Here is a 16,410-nt window from a genome sequence, read left to right as displayed (position 1 = left end):
ATGTGTGTCTGTGCATGATGTGTGTGGAGCATGTGCCATGGTACATACGTGGAGATCAAAGGACAACTTTGTGGAGTTGGTTCTCTCCTTCCACCTTTAGGTGGCTTTGGGGATCATATTCAGGTCTCCTGGCTTCTGTGGCAAGTGCCTATATCCACTAAGCCATCTTGCTAGACTTAATTTTAGACATAAAACATGGCTTGTATCAGAAAATAAAAACAAAAACAAAAAAACAATTTCAGGAAAGGGGGCATGCCAAGATCTGCATGTTATAGAAAATATTAAATTAACTTCATGAAAGTTAAGATGAAAGATTAGGGTTAAATTAATCACTGTAAGAGATTCACTATCCTAGAGAATGATCTCTGGGAACCATGTGGCTAAAGGTGATGTGAGTAATGCCTTGGCTTCCACCTCTGACTGTCTGATTATGCTGTTAAGGAGACCCAAGTCAGCCTCACTCTTCCATTCCTTCATCTGTACAGTGGCACACTGTAGCCAATTACCTTTAAAATTCCTTCTAGCCCTTAACACTCTAACAATATGTGATCCAGAACCCCAAATACCCATAAGCATATTCTTTATGAACTTGAAACATTTTGCTCTTTCCAACCCCGAGACACTATTAGTGCTAAGAAAGGTGACAGCTTTCACAGGTTTATGGCATTGAGTGACCTGCCTCTTAAGTTGTATTTCTTATTAGACTTAGATTTAAGAGTCACTTAACAGTTTTAAAAAGAGTTAATATAGTTGTTTCGTTGTTTGAACTCCTGATCCTCCTGCCTCCATCTCTCAAGTGTTGGGATTACAGGCATGATATACCACTATGCTTGGTTAATTTAATATAGTTTTAAATCTGATTATAGATGAGCTGTAAATCCAAAGAATATATTAGTAGGGTAGTTGGTTTTTTAAATGTTATAAGCAAAGATAGAAGCTTCTACAGAAATACTCTTATTTTTATGCTTATGATGACTGTGGATAGAGCAATTTTGAAAATTGCTTACTTTCGAGACCTTTTCTCTCTCTTTTAAAAGAAACCTATCCATGTAACTGCTTAACGAAAGCATCGAGGTAGTCCTGTTGGATGGAAAGGAGTCCTTCTGGTTGGAATTTTACCTGTTGACTTTGTTCTTAGTTCTAAAAAGGGCAACATCAAAAGCGCATTGAACACAGAAGAGATTTCAGGGAGAGGAGATGAGTGCTTGACCCCAGACACTGATTGTTGCTTATCTCTGTGGCTTCCCTCAGTGGCCCATGCCTAATGGGAATCATAAAGGAACAACAGATTACTGATGGATTGTGTCTGAGCCTTGCCCTGTTTGTTCTTCCTACTGAGGACTTGGTAGAGTTGTTCAAACTAACAAAAGATAACAGGCATTTGGTTTGTCAATAAGCAACTGGGAAAACAGAGCTCTCAGCAAATTAGGTAGAGGAAAAAGGTCTGAGGCAAAACACCATGAATGTTTAACTTCTTCAGGGTCACCATTATCAGAAATGACCTGTTCTGACCTGATTTTGAAGTGTAGACATTGTGTCATACACAATGATTTATGTTACTTTGATGAGACTGACTAAAACAAAATGTGAAGTCTTACAGTGGTAAATGCCAGTGTACACCAGAAAGGATCATTGAAAAAGTGATACCAATAACCAGTATCAAAAGGATGGTGAAAAATTTAAATCTAAGGCATATAAATGACACCCGGGCTCTCAACTTTCCTGTCATCAAATTATGTGTATGTGGTAGAATACAGAGTGTAATTGAGCTGGAATTTAACTGACCTAAAAAATTACTGACACAGTTTCTTCATCCCTGAACAAAAATGTCTTAAATCGCCTTTGCTGTTTAGTGCAGTCCCCTTAAAGGTGGACTGTATGATCAGCCTGAATTTTAAAAGACAGGAATTCAGACCTGTGGAGGAGTCTGCGAAAGGAAATGAAGGCTTCTGTAGGTCTGCTTCACTTGGAGAAAAACTTTTTCCCTTCTCTTTTTCCTTTTTCCCTTCCCTTTCCTCCTCTTCCTGGTCCTTGTGGAGTATGATTAAAGGTGGAGAGCAAAGATAATTTGTATTGTAGACTTACTTTTCAAAGAGATTGAGTCACCATAAGCTTTTCCCCTTCAAAGCCACTATTGACACTAAATAAAATGTAGGTGAGATGAGATTACAATAGGATTTCTTTAAAGTATCAAATTTGACAACCTTATGCAGATCATCATAAGGACACATTTCCTATTTAATTGGTTTCTATGGAACCACTTTAAGTAGTATTTAAAATTTTAATTCTTTACAGTTTTGCTTAAATATTCGTTTTAAATGTACTCACATTTGTGAGGAGCTTCATGAATGGAAAGAAGGGGTGATTCTAGAGGGCCATGGAATTGACTTTTACCTGTTGATCATAGGACCAACCTATGTCTTCCATGGAATATATGCCCCTTCAGAATGGAAAGCTGGGAGTTTTATATGTGAATTTTGACATTCATTTGTCTTGGAAATGTGTGTGTTGATATAAAGATTCAATAAATGTGTTAGTCTTCAACAAACTTTGAATTATTCCCAAGCAGAAGTATGCTATTCTAAAATCTTTTAGTTCATCCAAATGTGTAAGTTGCATATTTGTTCTGCTAGAGAAAATTTTGTTTTCAAAGAGAATTCTGAGATAATAATTAACTTTGAAAATCCATATATCTCTCCTAAGAGCATTCAGAAAATTGTTAAGTATAAAATGGTGCTTTATCAAACATGTAAAAATTTGATCTGTTTGACAGAATGTCAATGAGAAATTATTATTCTTAGGTTATTATAAGGAATCTCTACAAATGAATAATTGATTGACATCATAAAGAAGAAGAGCAGAGAAGATAGTTTTCTGTTCTGTAAACGAATTTTTCAGCACTGTGTCATTATTGCCCTAAATAGAGTCTGCTGTACTAAGAAGTGGATTCCCTTCTCTTGTTTTACTTTTTTTCAAACAAAAGAACCAAATCTGTGTTTTAAATTTTGTTATTAAGTCATATACATCAAGATGTGAAAATATTGAATTTGGTATACATTTCAGAATATGTCATTTTGGTTGATAACTGCTTTTGAAAGAGAATACTTGTTCTCTTAATATTTTGAACAATGGGTGACCTTAAGAGTATACTTAATAGAAAAACCAAATTTCTTTTTCCAAACTGATAGAAAGTTTAGAGCGATGGGCAATAAATCCGGGTCTTTAATTATTACCTTTGTCTATTTGTCCAAGATTCAACCCCATTTAGAAATGTTTGTTTTACATCATGTCATATGGCCTTTGGAATGTTATTTCCTTCTTAGTAGATTCATTCATGGTGACAACCTTCATAAATTAGAATTTGCCTTAAAAGAGGCCTAATTAAAGTGTAATTAGTATATGAGGTTTGCATTCTGAATTACATTGTTTGTATTAGGGAAATTTCACAATAGTCTCACAATTCTTTGACAACAGAAAAAAATAAGCTGAGACATTTGAATTTCTTTTTATTTATTAGAAAAAATCCTATTTGCATTTCTTATGGGAAAGACAACAAGTGTCAACTAAAATAAGATCTGTGTCTTGATTTTTAATGTTAGCATGTAAAAAGTTTAGCTAAGTTAATCATTTTTTATTGTACCCATGTTTACTAATAAGCAGTCTTTAATGATGGCCATCCATGTACAATAAACTTTAAGTTTCAGTGAAAATATACACAAGATAACTAAATCATACATTTTTGTTTTCAGGCACTTCTGGTCCTGTCCAAGTAATTATCACTGAGACCCCCAGCCAGCCCAACTCCCACCCCATCCAGTGGAATGCACCAGAGCCATCGCACATCACTAAGTACATTCTCAGGTGGAGACCTGTGAGTATCTACTCAGAAACCTTGAACTCTGAGACTCTTGATTTTACTGGATCAGGATGGGGGGGCAGTGTGGGTTGGTTTATTTCTGCTTTTTGAGTTAACAGATCTGACTTAGTGTTAAATGTATTTGTATTTTCTTAGTGAACAGTCAATATGTGGTCAATCAAATTGACATGTAGATTTGGGGTCATTTTTTTTTCTTTATGTTTAGAAGAAATTAGATCTTTATGTTAGAAAGGTCTTATAACTGCTCTAATCCAATGTGGAAAGAAAATTTAAATTTTTGGTATGTTTTACAACGCCATTAAAGGAAAAATTACTGGCATTATTTCCATTATTTGAAAAATAACTAAATTAATATCATTCCCTTTTGATTCAATTCATGAGGAATTATTTTTTACAACAGTATTTTTGATCAGTTGTTGTGGCACATGCCTTTAATTTCAGCACTCTGGAGGCAGAAGCAGGTAGATCTCTGTGAAATCAAGGCCAGCCTGGTCTACATATCAAGTTTCAGGCCAGATGGGGCTGCCCTGTCTCAGAAACAAACAAAAAAGACACACACATACGCACACACACACACACATACACACACACTTTTGGTTCTCTAAAGTTATTTAGACAGAGTAGGAGGTGACACTAAGGAATGATAGTTGGTTTATTTTAAAGAATGAGCCTCAGAATTTTCTAGGTATCTAGAAGTTGAAGAAACCATATTAATTTTCTTATTATTTTTATGTGTATGAGTGTTCTGCCTGCATGTGTATAAGTGCACCCATGCTGTGCAATGCCCGATGAGGTCAGAAGAGGGCATTGGATTCTCCAATTCTTCTGGAACTGGAGTTACAGATGGTTGTTAGCCACCATGTGGGTTCTGGGAACTGAGCCTGGGTCCTCTGCAAGAGTAGCCAGTGCTCTTAACTGCTGAGCCATCTCTCCAGCCCCTAATTTTCTTTCTTTTCTCTTCCCTTCTCAAACCTGCCCTCTTCTATCTCTAACGTTCATGACATAATTTATAAAACACTATTTTAGGAAGGAAAAAAAATGTTTGTTTTAAATCAAACCTATCCAATTCTAAATTATCCAAGACAACAAAAACATTTGACTAACGCATGTAGTTGAACATAAAGTCTTCAGGAAAAAGTCAAACTCTTAAGATCATTCTTTTTCTTCACCTTCATTGTGACATCTGTGGTCTTGAGTAGCCAGTCTCTGAACTTAACATCTGGTGATATTGTCAACTGAATCAGTGGTCTTCTTTTCTCCATCACCTGCTGTCTTTCCTCATCATTTAATCTCATCACCAATTTATTTACTTTAAACTTTGAAGTGTTTTGCAAAGCTACTACAAATAGGAATGTTTACAAATAAATAAGCATTCATTTGGAAAATCTTTAAAATTGAGGAATTTCTTTGAGTTTTTGTTTTGGTTTGTTTTTTGGGACAATGTCTCATATAGACTGGCCTCAGACTTCCAATGGAGCTGAGGATGACTTTGAACATCTGATCCTCCTGTGCCTAACATCTTGAGTGCTGGGATTACAGGTGTGGGTCATTACATGCCATTCATATGATGCTAGAGACTGAACTTAGGGCTTTGTCCATGCTAGGCAAGCACTCTAACAACTGAGCTACATCCCCAGCTCCTTGTGTTTGCAGCAATTTCTTTTTTTTTTTTTTGTTTAAGTATATGCCATCTGAGTTTATATTCAGTTATTTTCTTCTGATAGCTACTAAAAAGCTAAAAGCTTATTGCTAATTTTAATCTAACAATGGCTAATTTTAATTTCTTTCAGTATATTTGAGTTAAAACTTAAATTTAGAGTACTGGGATTGCTTTCATTTATCTCCAAAATATAAACGGGTACTTGAACATTTGAAGTCAGGAGAAATTGCTTGATTGAATAATTTTTTTAAAAAATCATTGGCATAAAAATGTATTTGATACTGAAACCGCTTTAGATTATTTACACTTAAAAGGATTTCTTGTTTGAAGTTGGGGAGAGGGAGGTCTTTTCTGCACAATTTATTGCCATGAGTTCTGTGGTCCGTGACATATTAATGAAGTTGGACAGGATGTAAGAATGTAAACTGGAAGGAAAAGATTAAATAAACTGAATTCTATTCTTTCCCAAAGTTGGTTAACCACTCTTGATGGGTTGTTGGTTTCCAAGGATGAGTCACAAAACCAGACAACTTGAACCTTGTTTGTGATGGCCCCAGGATCTGAGTCAATGAACTATCACGGCTCCATTGTCTCACTGAATTAAAAGACAGTGTGTGGTCTTTTCTCCTTTCAGAGAGAAACACATTTCTTTTATCATAAAAGCAGAAAAATTAGTGAGGCCAACTTTGGGTCCTGGTATTAAATTATTCAGTTATTGGCCATAAGGAAGATATTTAGTACCTCAACTGTGTAACTCGGAGCACCTCACTTAACACTGTTTCTCTACCTGTAAAATGGGAGCAGCAATACTCTTTGCCTTTGGCAGGAAGCAGGGAGATGAAGATTAGTGAGGAAAACAAGCAAAACAGCCTGGAGTGTGGCACATGACACACTGAGAAATATAATAACAATAAGCATTAACATCCACAAACTCAGCTAGGGTTTCCTATTCTGACTAGTTTTCATGACTTTCTTCCAAATTGGAGCAGAGAAAAGCCTCCATTCTTTGCAGATTACTGAACACCATCTTGGAATGTTTGTCCCTTTCAACACTTGTGTGATATTTCCTTTCAATTTAAAATTTCAGAAAAATCCAGTGGGCCGCTGGAAGGAAGCTACCATTCCAGGCCACCTTAACTCCTACACCATTAAAGGCCTGACTCCAGGTGTGATATATGAGGGACAGCTCATCAGCATCCAACAGTATGGCCACCGAGAAGTGACTCGTTTCGACTTCACCACCAGTACCACCACACCTGTGACCAGTATGTACCCAGCATCTTCAGGGCTATGCCCAAGTAGCTTGGGGTAGCCTCCCCGAAGGAAGTGCTCTCCTTCTCAGCTCACTGCTTTTCATGAATGGCACCTGTATTTTCTTTTTAACAGTCCTCTGCAGACAGAGTGTGGGTGTTCGAGATAACTGACAACTATCTTTCCCCTTTCTCTAGGCAACACAGTGACAGGAGAGACGGCACCCTTTTCTCCTGTGGTGGCCACTTCTGAATCTGTGACTGAAATCACAGCCAGCAGCTTTGTGGTCTCCTGGGTCTCAGCTTCGGACACTGTGTCAGGATTCCGGGTGGAGTATGAGCTGAGCGAGGAGGGAGATGAGCCACAGTACCTTGGTGAGCTGACTGTGTGGCTCGGCATAAATTGGAGGGGTGACTGGCAGATACTCGGTGTGGGAGAGGGCATCAGAACTAGTTTCTGAAACTAGTCCACAGCTTAGACTGAACCCACTCTCCACCATCAAAGGAAGGCGGGGGGTGGATCCTTCTAGGTCTGGCTGGAATTCCCTGAGCACCTTCCTTGTCTCTGAAGATGTTTGCATTTATCCACGTAAGGGACCATACAGCAAGGACTAGTTTTATGATGCCGGAATGAAGCCTGCAGCTGACAGTATTAGCTTTTTAGGGCTGCACTGTGCCTTCTTATATGCTTTTCAAGTCCCAGTGGTTAAGGACTTTTTAAAAAGTTTAATGAGGCCGATGAGGTATCTGAGCCCAGCAAATAAAGGCTCTTGTTGCCAAGACTAAAACCTGAATTCAATACCCAGGACCACATGGTGTTAGGAGAGAACTGACTCCTACAGATTGTCCTCTGACCTCCAGTCCCCTGACCTGCACTTGAGTGCTATGGCAAGTGTACTCCCCATCCCCAAATAAATGTAGTATTAAAAAAAGTCTGCCGAACACACCTGTGTGAATAGGGTACTACCCTGACTTCTGACAGAGAGCTATCTTCTAAAAAGTGGAGGGGAGTATTAAAAAGAATACACTTTAGGGGAGAAATGGAAAATGAAAGGATCTCCAGTGGCAATTACGGGCTATGTACTAGCATACTCCTTCCAGTCCCCCTATGAATATAGAACTCTTATATGGCATGGAAGATCCATTTGCTCTGGCCAGTAACCTCTCCTTTTATTTCAAAGATCTTCCAAGCACAGCCACCTCTGTGAGCATCCCTGACCTGCTTCCTGGCCGAAAGTACATTGTCAACGTCTATCAGATATCTGAAGAGGGAGAACAGAGCTTGATCCTGTCTACCTCACAGACAACAGGTATGACTGCACGAAATGATGTTGAAAGAATCTCTTTTGTGGGTTGCATGGTGAAGTACGCTTGTAATCTCAGGCTTTGGGAGGATAAGGCTGGAGGGGCTTGAATTCCAGGCCAGTCTGGGTTACATAGTAAAACCCTCTCTCAAAAAGAAAAAAAAAAAATGTCAGGGGTCTTTTTCTATAAAGTATACACCCGTACCAACACTGCCTGACTTTTTTTTTCTTAGCACCTGATGCCCCTCCTGACCCTACTGTGGACCGAGTTGATGACACCTCGATTGTTGTTCGATGGAGCAGGCCCCAGGCACCTATCACAGGTCAGCTTTGACTTCTTTCTATGTTACTCTTGATGCACAGTGTAGAGGAAGCAAATTCCGACTGGCACATCACCTTAAATCTCCCATTTAAGGATTCGAGGGGAGTTTCAAGTCTTCCAGGCCTACTTCATTACGGATCATTTTCCCTCTAATCCATTTACTGACCCATTCTCCTGCGTGCACATACGCGCATGCCTGTGGGGGGACACACACACACACACACACACACACACACACACACACACTCACTGTAAAGCCAGCCCTTTGGGCTCATTAGAGCGAGCATTCCAAGAATTATGGAGGTAGAATATTCCTGAGACTCTCTCTGAAGCTTGCTGCTGAAGAAGGAGCTGAGTTCCACTTTAGCTTCATCAGTGAAGTTCGCAAAAGACATAGATAGTGCTTAGGCTGGCTCGTTAATTGCTTCCCTCACCCAGAGCTTCAAGAGCAGTGAGCTAGAGTTTTACCTAATGGCATCACAACTGACATTTATTAAGAATGGTGAGTCTTCAAGAATGATGTTTGTTATTTAAAATTTGCATGACAGTTCTTATTTTATCTTTGTGCTAGTTGGTCCTCCTCATGAGCAGTGGTAATATTGAGTCAGAAGGAATCTTGTTAATTCTTAACAAGATGCAGAGAGCCACGAGACAGGAAAGGATGTGATTTGTCTAGCCTCGGTTTCAGAAGACCATGCATCTAACATCTCCTAAACCTGCAGGGTACAGAATAGTCTATTCACCATCAGTAGAAGGCAGTAGCACAGAACTGAACCTTCCTGAAACCGCCAACTCCGTCACCCTCAGTGACTTGCAACCTGGCATTCAGTACAACATCACCATCTACGCTGTGGAAGAAAACCAAGAAAGCACACCCGTTTTCATCCAACAAGAGACTACTGGCATCCCACGCTCAGGTAACTCAATCAACATTCCCTCATGTCTTGTCTCTTAGGGCTTGACTAAATAGCATTTAAAAAATATTTTATTGTTTTTATTTTATGTGTATGAGTGTATTGCCTGCATGTATGTAAGTGTACCTGTGTCGTGCAATGCCCCACGGAGGTCAGAAGAAGGCATCAGATCCCCTGGAACTGGAGTTAGGATGGTTATTAGCTACCATGTGGGTCCTGGGAATTGAACCCAGGTCCTCTGCAAGAACAGTCAGTGCTCTTAACTGCTGAGTCCACTCTCCAGCTCCAACTAGCATTTTTTTTTAAAGATTTACTTGTGTATGAATGTTTTGGGTCCTGGGAATTGAACCCAGGTCCTCTGCAAGAACAGTCAGTGCTCTTAACTGCTGAGTCCACTCTCCAGCTCCAACTAGCATTTTTTTTTAAAGATTTACTTGTGTATGAATGTTTTGGGTCCTGGGAATTGAACCCAGGTCCTCTGCAAGAACAGTCAGTGCTCTTAACTGCTGAGTCCACTCTCCAGCTCCAACTAGCATTTTTTTTTAAAGATTTACTTGTGTATGAATGTTTTGGGTCCTGGGAATTGAACCCAGGTCCTCTGCAAGAACAGTCAGTGCTCTTAACTGCTGAGTCCACTCTCCAGCTCCAACTAGCATTTTTTTTTTAAAGATTTACTTGTGTATGAATGTTTTGCCTGTACCTATGTGTATGTACCGTGTTTGTGCTGTGCCCATAGAGGCCAAAAGAGGGCATCAGATTCCACGAACCTGGAGTTCAGATGGGTGTGAGCCATTATGTAGCTGCTGGGAACTAAACCCAGGTCCTCTGCAAGAGCAGCAATCACTGAGCCATCTCTCCAGCCCCCTGACTAGCATCTTTAAACTCCTTCTTTGGGAAGGACAACCTTCATGGACTGTATTTATTTCTGTAGCCCTCTGGGAAGACTAGAGTGCAAGTCCCATGAACACGGCCCTGAGGGAGAGCTGTTTTGTGTCTGTCAGCTGTTCTTGCAGTTTAGTCATCTTCTGTGCTCATTTTCCTAAAATTCTGAAGGTTGGATGAAATGTCAACCTTAGAAAAGGATCTACCAAAGACAGCTGTTATGTTAAAATCAGCACCATCAAGTCTTGTTTTTCCTCATAAACTTAAGAACCATTTAATCTGTTGCTCTTAAGTACAATAAAAGAAGTCAGTTAAAATACACCCCAGGGCTGTAGAGATGGCCCAGTGGTTAAGAACACTGACCATTCTTGCAGAAGACCTGGGTTTGAATCCCAGCACCCACATGGCAACTAACAACTGTTCGTAACTCTAGTCCCAGTGGATCTGACAGCCTCTTCTGTCCTCTGTGGGCACTGCATGACACAGTGCACTTACCTACTTGCAGGCAATACATGCACACACAAAAAATAAATAAACAAAATAAAAATAAAACACCCCAATAGCCTGGCGTGGTAGTGCATACCTTTAATCCTAGCAGAGGCAGACGGATCTCTGTGAGTTCAAGGTCAGCCTGGTCTACATAGCAAGTTCCAGGCCAGCTGGGGATACAGGGAGACCCTAACTCAAAAAGACCAAAAAAAGAAAAAAAAATCCAGTTTTTATTTATGTATATTTGTTTTAACTTCCTACTCTGAAGATACTTTTGTGTTGGAAATTTGTCTGCCCAAAAAGTATATTTTCTGATTAAGAGACAAGACCTAGTATTGCTCTAGAACGAATGACTCTAGGATGCGCCTAAGTTGTTGAGGAGGGAGCTGATTTCTAATAATGACCTTTGGTAGAAATGTGAATGACTGTTTTCTCTTCTCTGCTAGATAATGTTCCCCCTCCCAGGGACCTACAGTTTGTGGAAGTGACGGATGTGAAAGTGACCATCATGTGGACCCCCCCGGACAGCGCAGTGACCGGCTACCGTGTGGATGTCCTTCCTGTCAATCTGCCTGGGGAACACGGGCAGAGACTGCCCATCAGCAGGAACACCTTCGCAGAAGTCACTGGGCTGACCCCCGGGGTCACTTACTACTTCAAAGTCTTTGCTGTGAACCAGGGCAGGGAAAGCAAGCCTCTGACTGCACAACAGACAACCAGTATGTCCTGTTCCTATCTGTCTTTTTGCTCTACCCCTAAATTCTACACCCTTGGATCTACCTGTGATGTAGTGCAACATGCTACTCACTCCCAGGTTCACAGGTTAACAATAAGAAAACCTCCAGGCAGAGGAATGTGGATGGTAGGAGTGAAACTGGGCTTTGTGACTGCTAAGTGGTAATCCATTTCCAGCATGCGTGTACCACTGGAATGATACTAAGAAGGGGAATTTAAAGATGATGAATTTTCTTTGCTAATGGACATGGACATGTAATTTGAATGCCTTCCTTCTTTTCTCCCTTTCTTTCATGGTGCTGGGATTTAAAAGTGGTCTACCACTACTAACCTGCATCCCTGCCCTTAAGTGCATTTTTTGTATGTATAACTAAATATAGCCATATCAAGGTTGAAATGTAGTCTTTTAACACTTTACAGTAGAATTTGAGAAGAGTGATTGCTGAACACAGGTGTATAGCTCAGGGGTAAAATGTTTGCCTAGCATATATGAGGCACCACAGTAAGTAAATACATAATTACTAAGCATTTAGTGCTATTGGGAACCAAGTTATCTACTCAGTTCTTTACAAGCACTGGCCTTGTATTTAGTCTTTATTTTAAACCTATAAAGGAAAATATGATTACTCATTTTGGATATGGGTGAAATGAAACCTTTTTCAGTTCTTCAGTTAGGGCCACAGGGCTAGGTGTTAGAGCTGACTCCAAAGCCCATGGTACTCTTGGTTATTGCCCTCGACTGCCCCTCAAAGGTTCCTTCTATGTGAAAGGTGTTTTAAATTCCTGTGGGGAAATTTTGAGTTCTCATACTCAAAAAGAAAACTGACAACTTGTGTTCCTTCTGATAGTAACAAACTCTCTGGCATCCTACCATGGGTCTGAGGGTCTGAGAATATGTTCTAATTATTGTAATTTGCCCCAGGTGAAATGGCTTTTATTTACCTAGCACAGAACTAGTCATTCAGTAAACATATAGAAAATGTTGTTTATAGCACATATGGAAATTTTCCTTGCCTTCATTTTATTGTACTAACCCTTCCCATAACCTTTTTGGCTTAAATTGTGGGGTTTGCATAGTGTTTGTTTTGCCTTAAAAATATCATCACTATACTGTAACTATAATTTCCGAGGGTGATGGGAAAATCTTGCTGGAAAATTAGCCAATCCAAAGGATGACAGTCAAGTGAAAAAGGTCAACAATTTCTCATAAGCAACACAAGAGTTTTGGCAAAATTCTGTATCACACTGTCTTTGAGAGCTACATGTTTTCAAGGGATTTGACTCTGGTTTTGGTTTCAACCTTGAGGGGGCTAAAATTTTGAATATTTACTCAAGCTATAGGATTTCAGCATGGTAAATACTGACCTAAACATTTCTTGACATGTTGTTTTATCTTTTTTTCTCTAGAACTGGATGCTCCCACTAACCTCCAGTTCGTCAATGAAACTGACAGAACAGTTCTGGTGACCTGGACTCCACCTCGTGCTCGGATAGCAGGCTACCGATTGACAGTGGGCCTGACCCGAGGAGGACAGCCTAAGCAGTACAATGTGGGGCCCTCTGCCTTCAAATACCCCCTGAGGAATCTGCAGCCTGGATCTGAGTACACTGTGACCCTTGTGGCTGTGAAAGGCAACCAACAGAGCCCCAAAGCTACTGGAGTCTTTAGTACTTGTAAGTTGAAATTCAACTATCTTTCTTTAGTGATGCCATGGTTCTTAGGTTCTTAACTAACTATATCGGCATTCTCAGTTCTTCTTCCATTCTTTAAAAGTTAATTTAAAAATCTTAGTGCATCATTTAAAGCAATGCTACTAAGGTGCACCCATGGACTGGGTACTGGTCTATGACTTGTTAGTTCCTATTCTCCTGTAAGTCAAGGAGCCTTGATAGAATGGGCATCACAAAACACGCTTAGTTTGTAAATTATTCTGGAATTTCTCAAGGAAGATTCTCTATAAACTGTTCTCTACAAGATTCTATATTCACTAGAAACTCCATGTAGATTTGGTGTATGGAGTTGGACAATGAAGAGGTTTTCTTATGTGATTGTTCACTTTAAAATTTTACTAATATGTTACCTGGTTTTGAGATAGTCTAAAATCTACTCTCATGAAGTTAATGTCTTTGTGTTTCTTGTCAATATCCATTTCTTATAGATGGCCTTCAGTGAATTAGCATGGAGATTTCAGTGCACTTTCTAGATGACTTCCATCTCCTACTGAACTACAGAAGAGCATCCTCTTTATATATAAATATATATATATTATATAATATTTTTAATAAAACCGTATGCTCTTTCTCCTCAGAATAGGCTATTTAAATATGTAGCTTCTTTTGTTAAAAATGCATTTTTGATAATAATTATGTGGCAGGAATAGATTGGTGTAGGATATTTTAGGCACTTTTAGTGACTCTGATACATATATTGGATATGCTGGATAGTCACCTTTTACTCTATCAGATTATTTTCTGTATTTGAATTATTGGGTATGATTCTGTATGCTTATATAAAATAATCGCATTTGAATTATAGTATAATAATGTACTAGCTAAAGATCAATGAGCAGTGCACTGCACATATCCTACTTTCAAAAAAGTTTTGACTTGATGGATTGAGGAGCAAATGATAATGAAACAGCTCAGCCAGGCTCAGATTTAAGTAAACCAACATAAACCAGGAGTTACACAACTCTGTTTGAACCTCAAATAGTCCCTCTGTCTGTAAGCATCAGCAGGGGCTTGCATGCTTTTAAAATTAAGTTCATGTGTTTTTTTTTAAAACTATCTTCCTAAAGCTGAATTCTGGAAATAAGTTTTCTGAGGTTTACAACTCATGCTAAATCCTTAAGAGCAATTGTGAGAAAAATGGGGAGCATAAGCTGTTTCTAGGGGGGACTCAGCCTTCTTCTTTATGGATAGGGCGTGTTTTATTTCTGTAACAGCCAGATTGTTCCTCGCCTGACAAGTCCTGCCAGAACCCATAACTCATACTTACAGTCACATTCTTTGTTTGACATCAGTTTGTGGGTTTGTGGTTTGGTGATTTTCCTATAATGGTCTTGCCAGGCAGAGAGTATCATCTTAAACTTGGGAAGATTTTAGCTGCCTGGGACAAGCGATAGAAAATACCCAGTGTTAAAGCCCAGGACAGATCAGGAAAGTGTAATTGTGGCTTTCATAGATGTCCAGTCAAAGAAATCGACTGTTCTCTAAATTTTCCCTTGTGGGCTGTTAAAAATATTCATCCATGGGGCTGGAGAGATGGCTCATCAGTTAAGAGCACTGACTGCTCTTGCAGAGGACCTGGGTTTGATTCCCAGCACCTACATGGCAGCTACGAATGGTCCGCTGGAGAGATGGCTGAGTGGTTGAGAGCACTGACTGCTCTTGCAGAGGACCTGGGTTTGATTCCCAGCACCCACATGGCGGCTCCAAACCATCCTTAACTCCAGTTCCAGGGGAATTCGAAGCCCTCTTCTGACCTCCGTGGTATTGCATGACACGGGTGCACTCACATACATTCAGGCAATACACTCATATACGTAAAATAAAAATAATAAATAAAATATTTTAAAAAATGTTCATCCAGAGCTGACCCAGGCATTTTGGCAGAATTGGAAGCAGGCAAGCAGTGGATAATTTCAGAGACACTGGAAGGCACCATGGGTCACCCATCCTAGGCACCCCAAATGTCATCAAAATCACATACTTCTGAATCAGATGCTAACACAGCAGTGTAGTACTCAAGTTCAGCCATGACAGCAGTCTCTATGAAGTAGTCCACACTATTTGACTTCTTGCCACACTGTATTTTGAAATAAAAAAGAAGAAATGAGACATTAAAATCCAGACTTTAAAAAAGGAAAGAATTTCAATGTTGGACCTAAATTTCCATATATAAAGACAATAATTGAAGCTGAGTAGAGACAGGAAGATTAAGACATTTGAATCCTTGTTTGGGGCTAGGGATATAACACCTACCCTGGGTTTGCTCTCCAGCACTGCATAAACCGTATGTGGTGGTGTATACCTGGAATATACCTGGAAGGAAAGATGATCAATATTCAGGGTTATCCTTAACCATATAACAAGACTGAGGCCAGCATGGGCTACATGAGACCCTGCCTTAAAAATAGACTAATTCTTGTTTGTATGACTTTGGAGGATAACTCTGTCTCGCTAGTCATTCATGATTTAGTATAAATGCTTTCGATAGGATTTTTTTTCTCGATTAAGAACATAATTTGTCTAGGAGATAAAGAGAAAGGAATTATAAATAAACAGGCTGTTAAAACACTTGTCACCCTTGAACTTAACTTACCCAACTCAGATCTCTTAGTTTCTGAGGCCTTGCTTTTCTGAATTTGTAACCAAATTTATAAGATTGTTGGGCATGCCTATTTTAAGCACTGTATACTGGCTTTTGTCTTTTTTTCAAAGAGGCAACATTTTCATTAAAAGAAATAACAGGGGTGTCAGGATACTTGACTGCCAAGCATACTTTTGTAATTCCTGCCTCCAGTGCTAAGGATGTTCAGTGTCTAAAATAGTATTATTTTGAATGAATGGTCACAAGTTTAAGGAGCAGATCTTTAGAACTTAAAAGTGAATCTAAAGTGCAACTAAAAACAATTTGCCACAATTATGAAGTAATTCATCAAGAAGCTATTTTTAGATTACACCTGTAACTTCACCTTTGTTAACAATGATTATGAAACCAAATGACCGGTTGTGCTGATCGGTTGTATATTTTATAGAGATTTTATTCTGATGATAAGAGAAAATATATTGTCATCAAACTCAGATCTCCAAATGATGAAAAGAAGCTGAAAGAATTTCTTTTGTTCCCTGTTTTACTCAAGTATGAGTCACAAGCCTATACTGGCATCATCTGCCAGTCTGTTAGAAATGCAAATCCCAGCCGGGCGTGGTGGCGCATGCCTTTAATCCCAGCACTCAGGAGGCAGAGGCAGG

General features: G+C 39.4%; 1 protein-coding gene across 12 annotated transcripts in view; it reads left to right on the top strand.

The window, feature by feature from the left end:
- Positions 1-16,410, top strand: part of Fn1 (fibronectin 1) — a 71,562-nt gene that overhangs the window by 18,073 nt on the left and 37,079 nt on the right. For all 12 annotated transcript variants that reach the window (XM_017796259.2, XM_029560005.1, XM_017796257.2 and 9 more), the window contains exons 13-20: positions 3,750-3,871; positions 6,625-6,802; positions 6,986-7,162; positions 7,969-8,097; positions 8,325-8,414; positions 9,136-9,330; positions 11,145-11,417; positions 12,841-13,107. In XM_017796259.2, the coding sequence (XP_017651748.1) occupies positions 3,750-3,871; positions 6,625-6,802; positions 6,986-7,162; positions 7,969-8,097; positions 8,325-8,414; positions 9,136-9,330; positions 11,145-11,417; positions 12,841-13,107 (1,431 nt within the window). The remainder of the gene's footprint in view (positions 1-3,749; positions 3,872-6,624; positions 6,803-6,985; positions 7,163-7,968; positions 8,098-8,324; positions 8,415-9,135; positions 9,331-11,144; positions 11,418-12,840; positions 13,108-16,410) is intronic.

Source organism: Nannospalax galili, unplaced genomic scaffold, assembly GCF_000622305.1.
Source record: "Nannospalax galili isolate Female #2095 unplaced genomic scaffold, S.galili_v1.0 scaffold127, whole genome shotgun sequence".
Taxonomy (NCBI): Eukaryota; Metazoa; Chordata; class Mammalia; order Rodentia; family Spalacidae; genus Nannospalax; species Nannospalax galili.
This window is presented reverse-complemented; position numbering and strand designations above follow the sequence as displayed.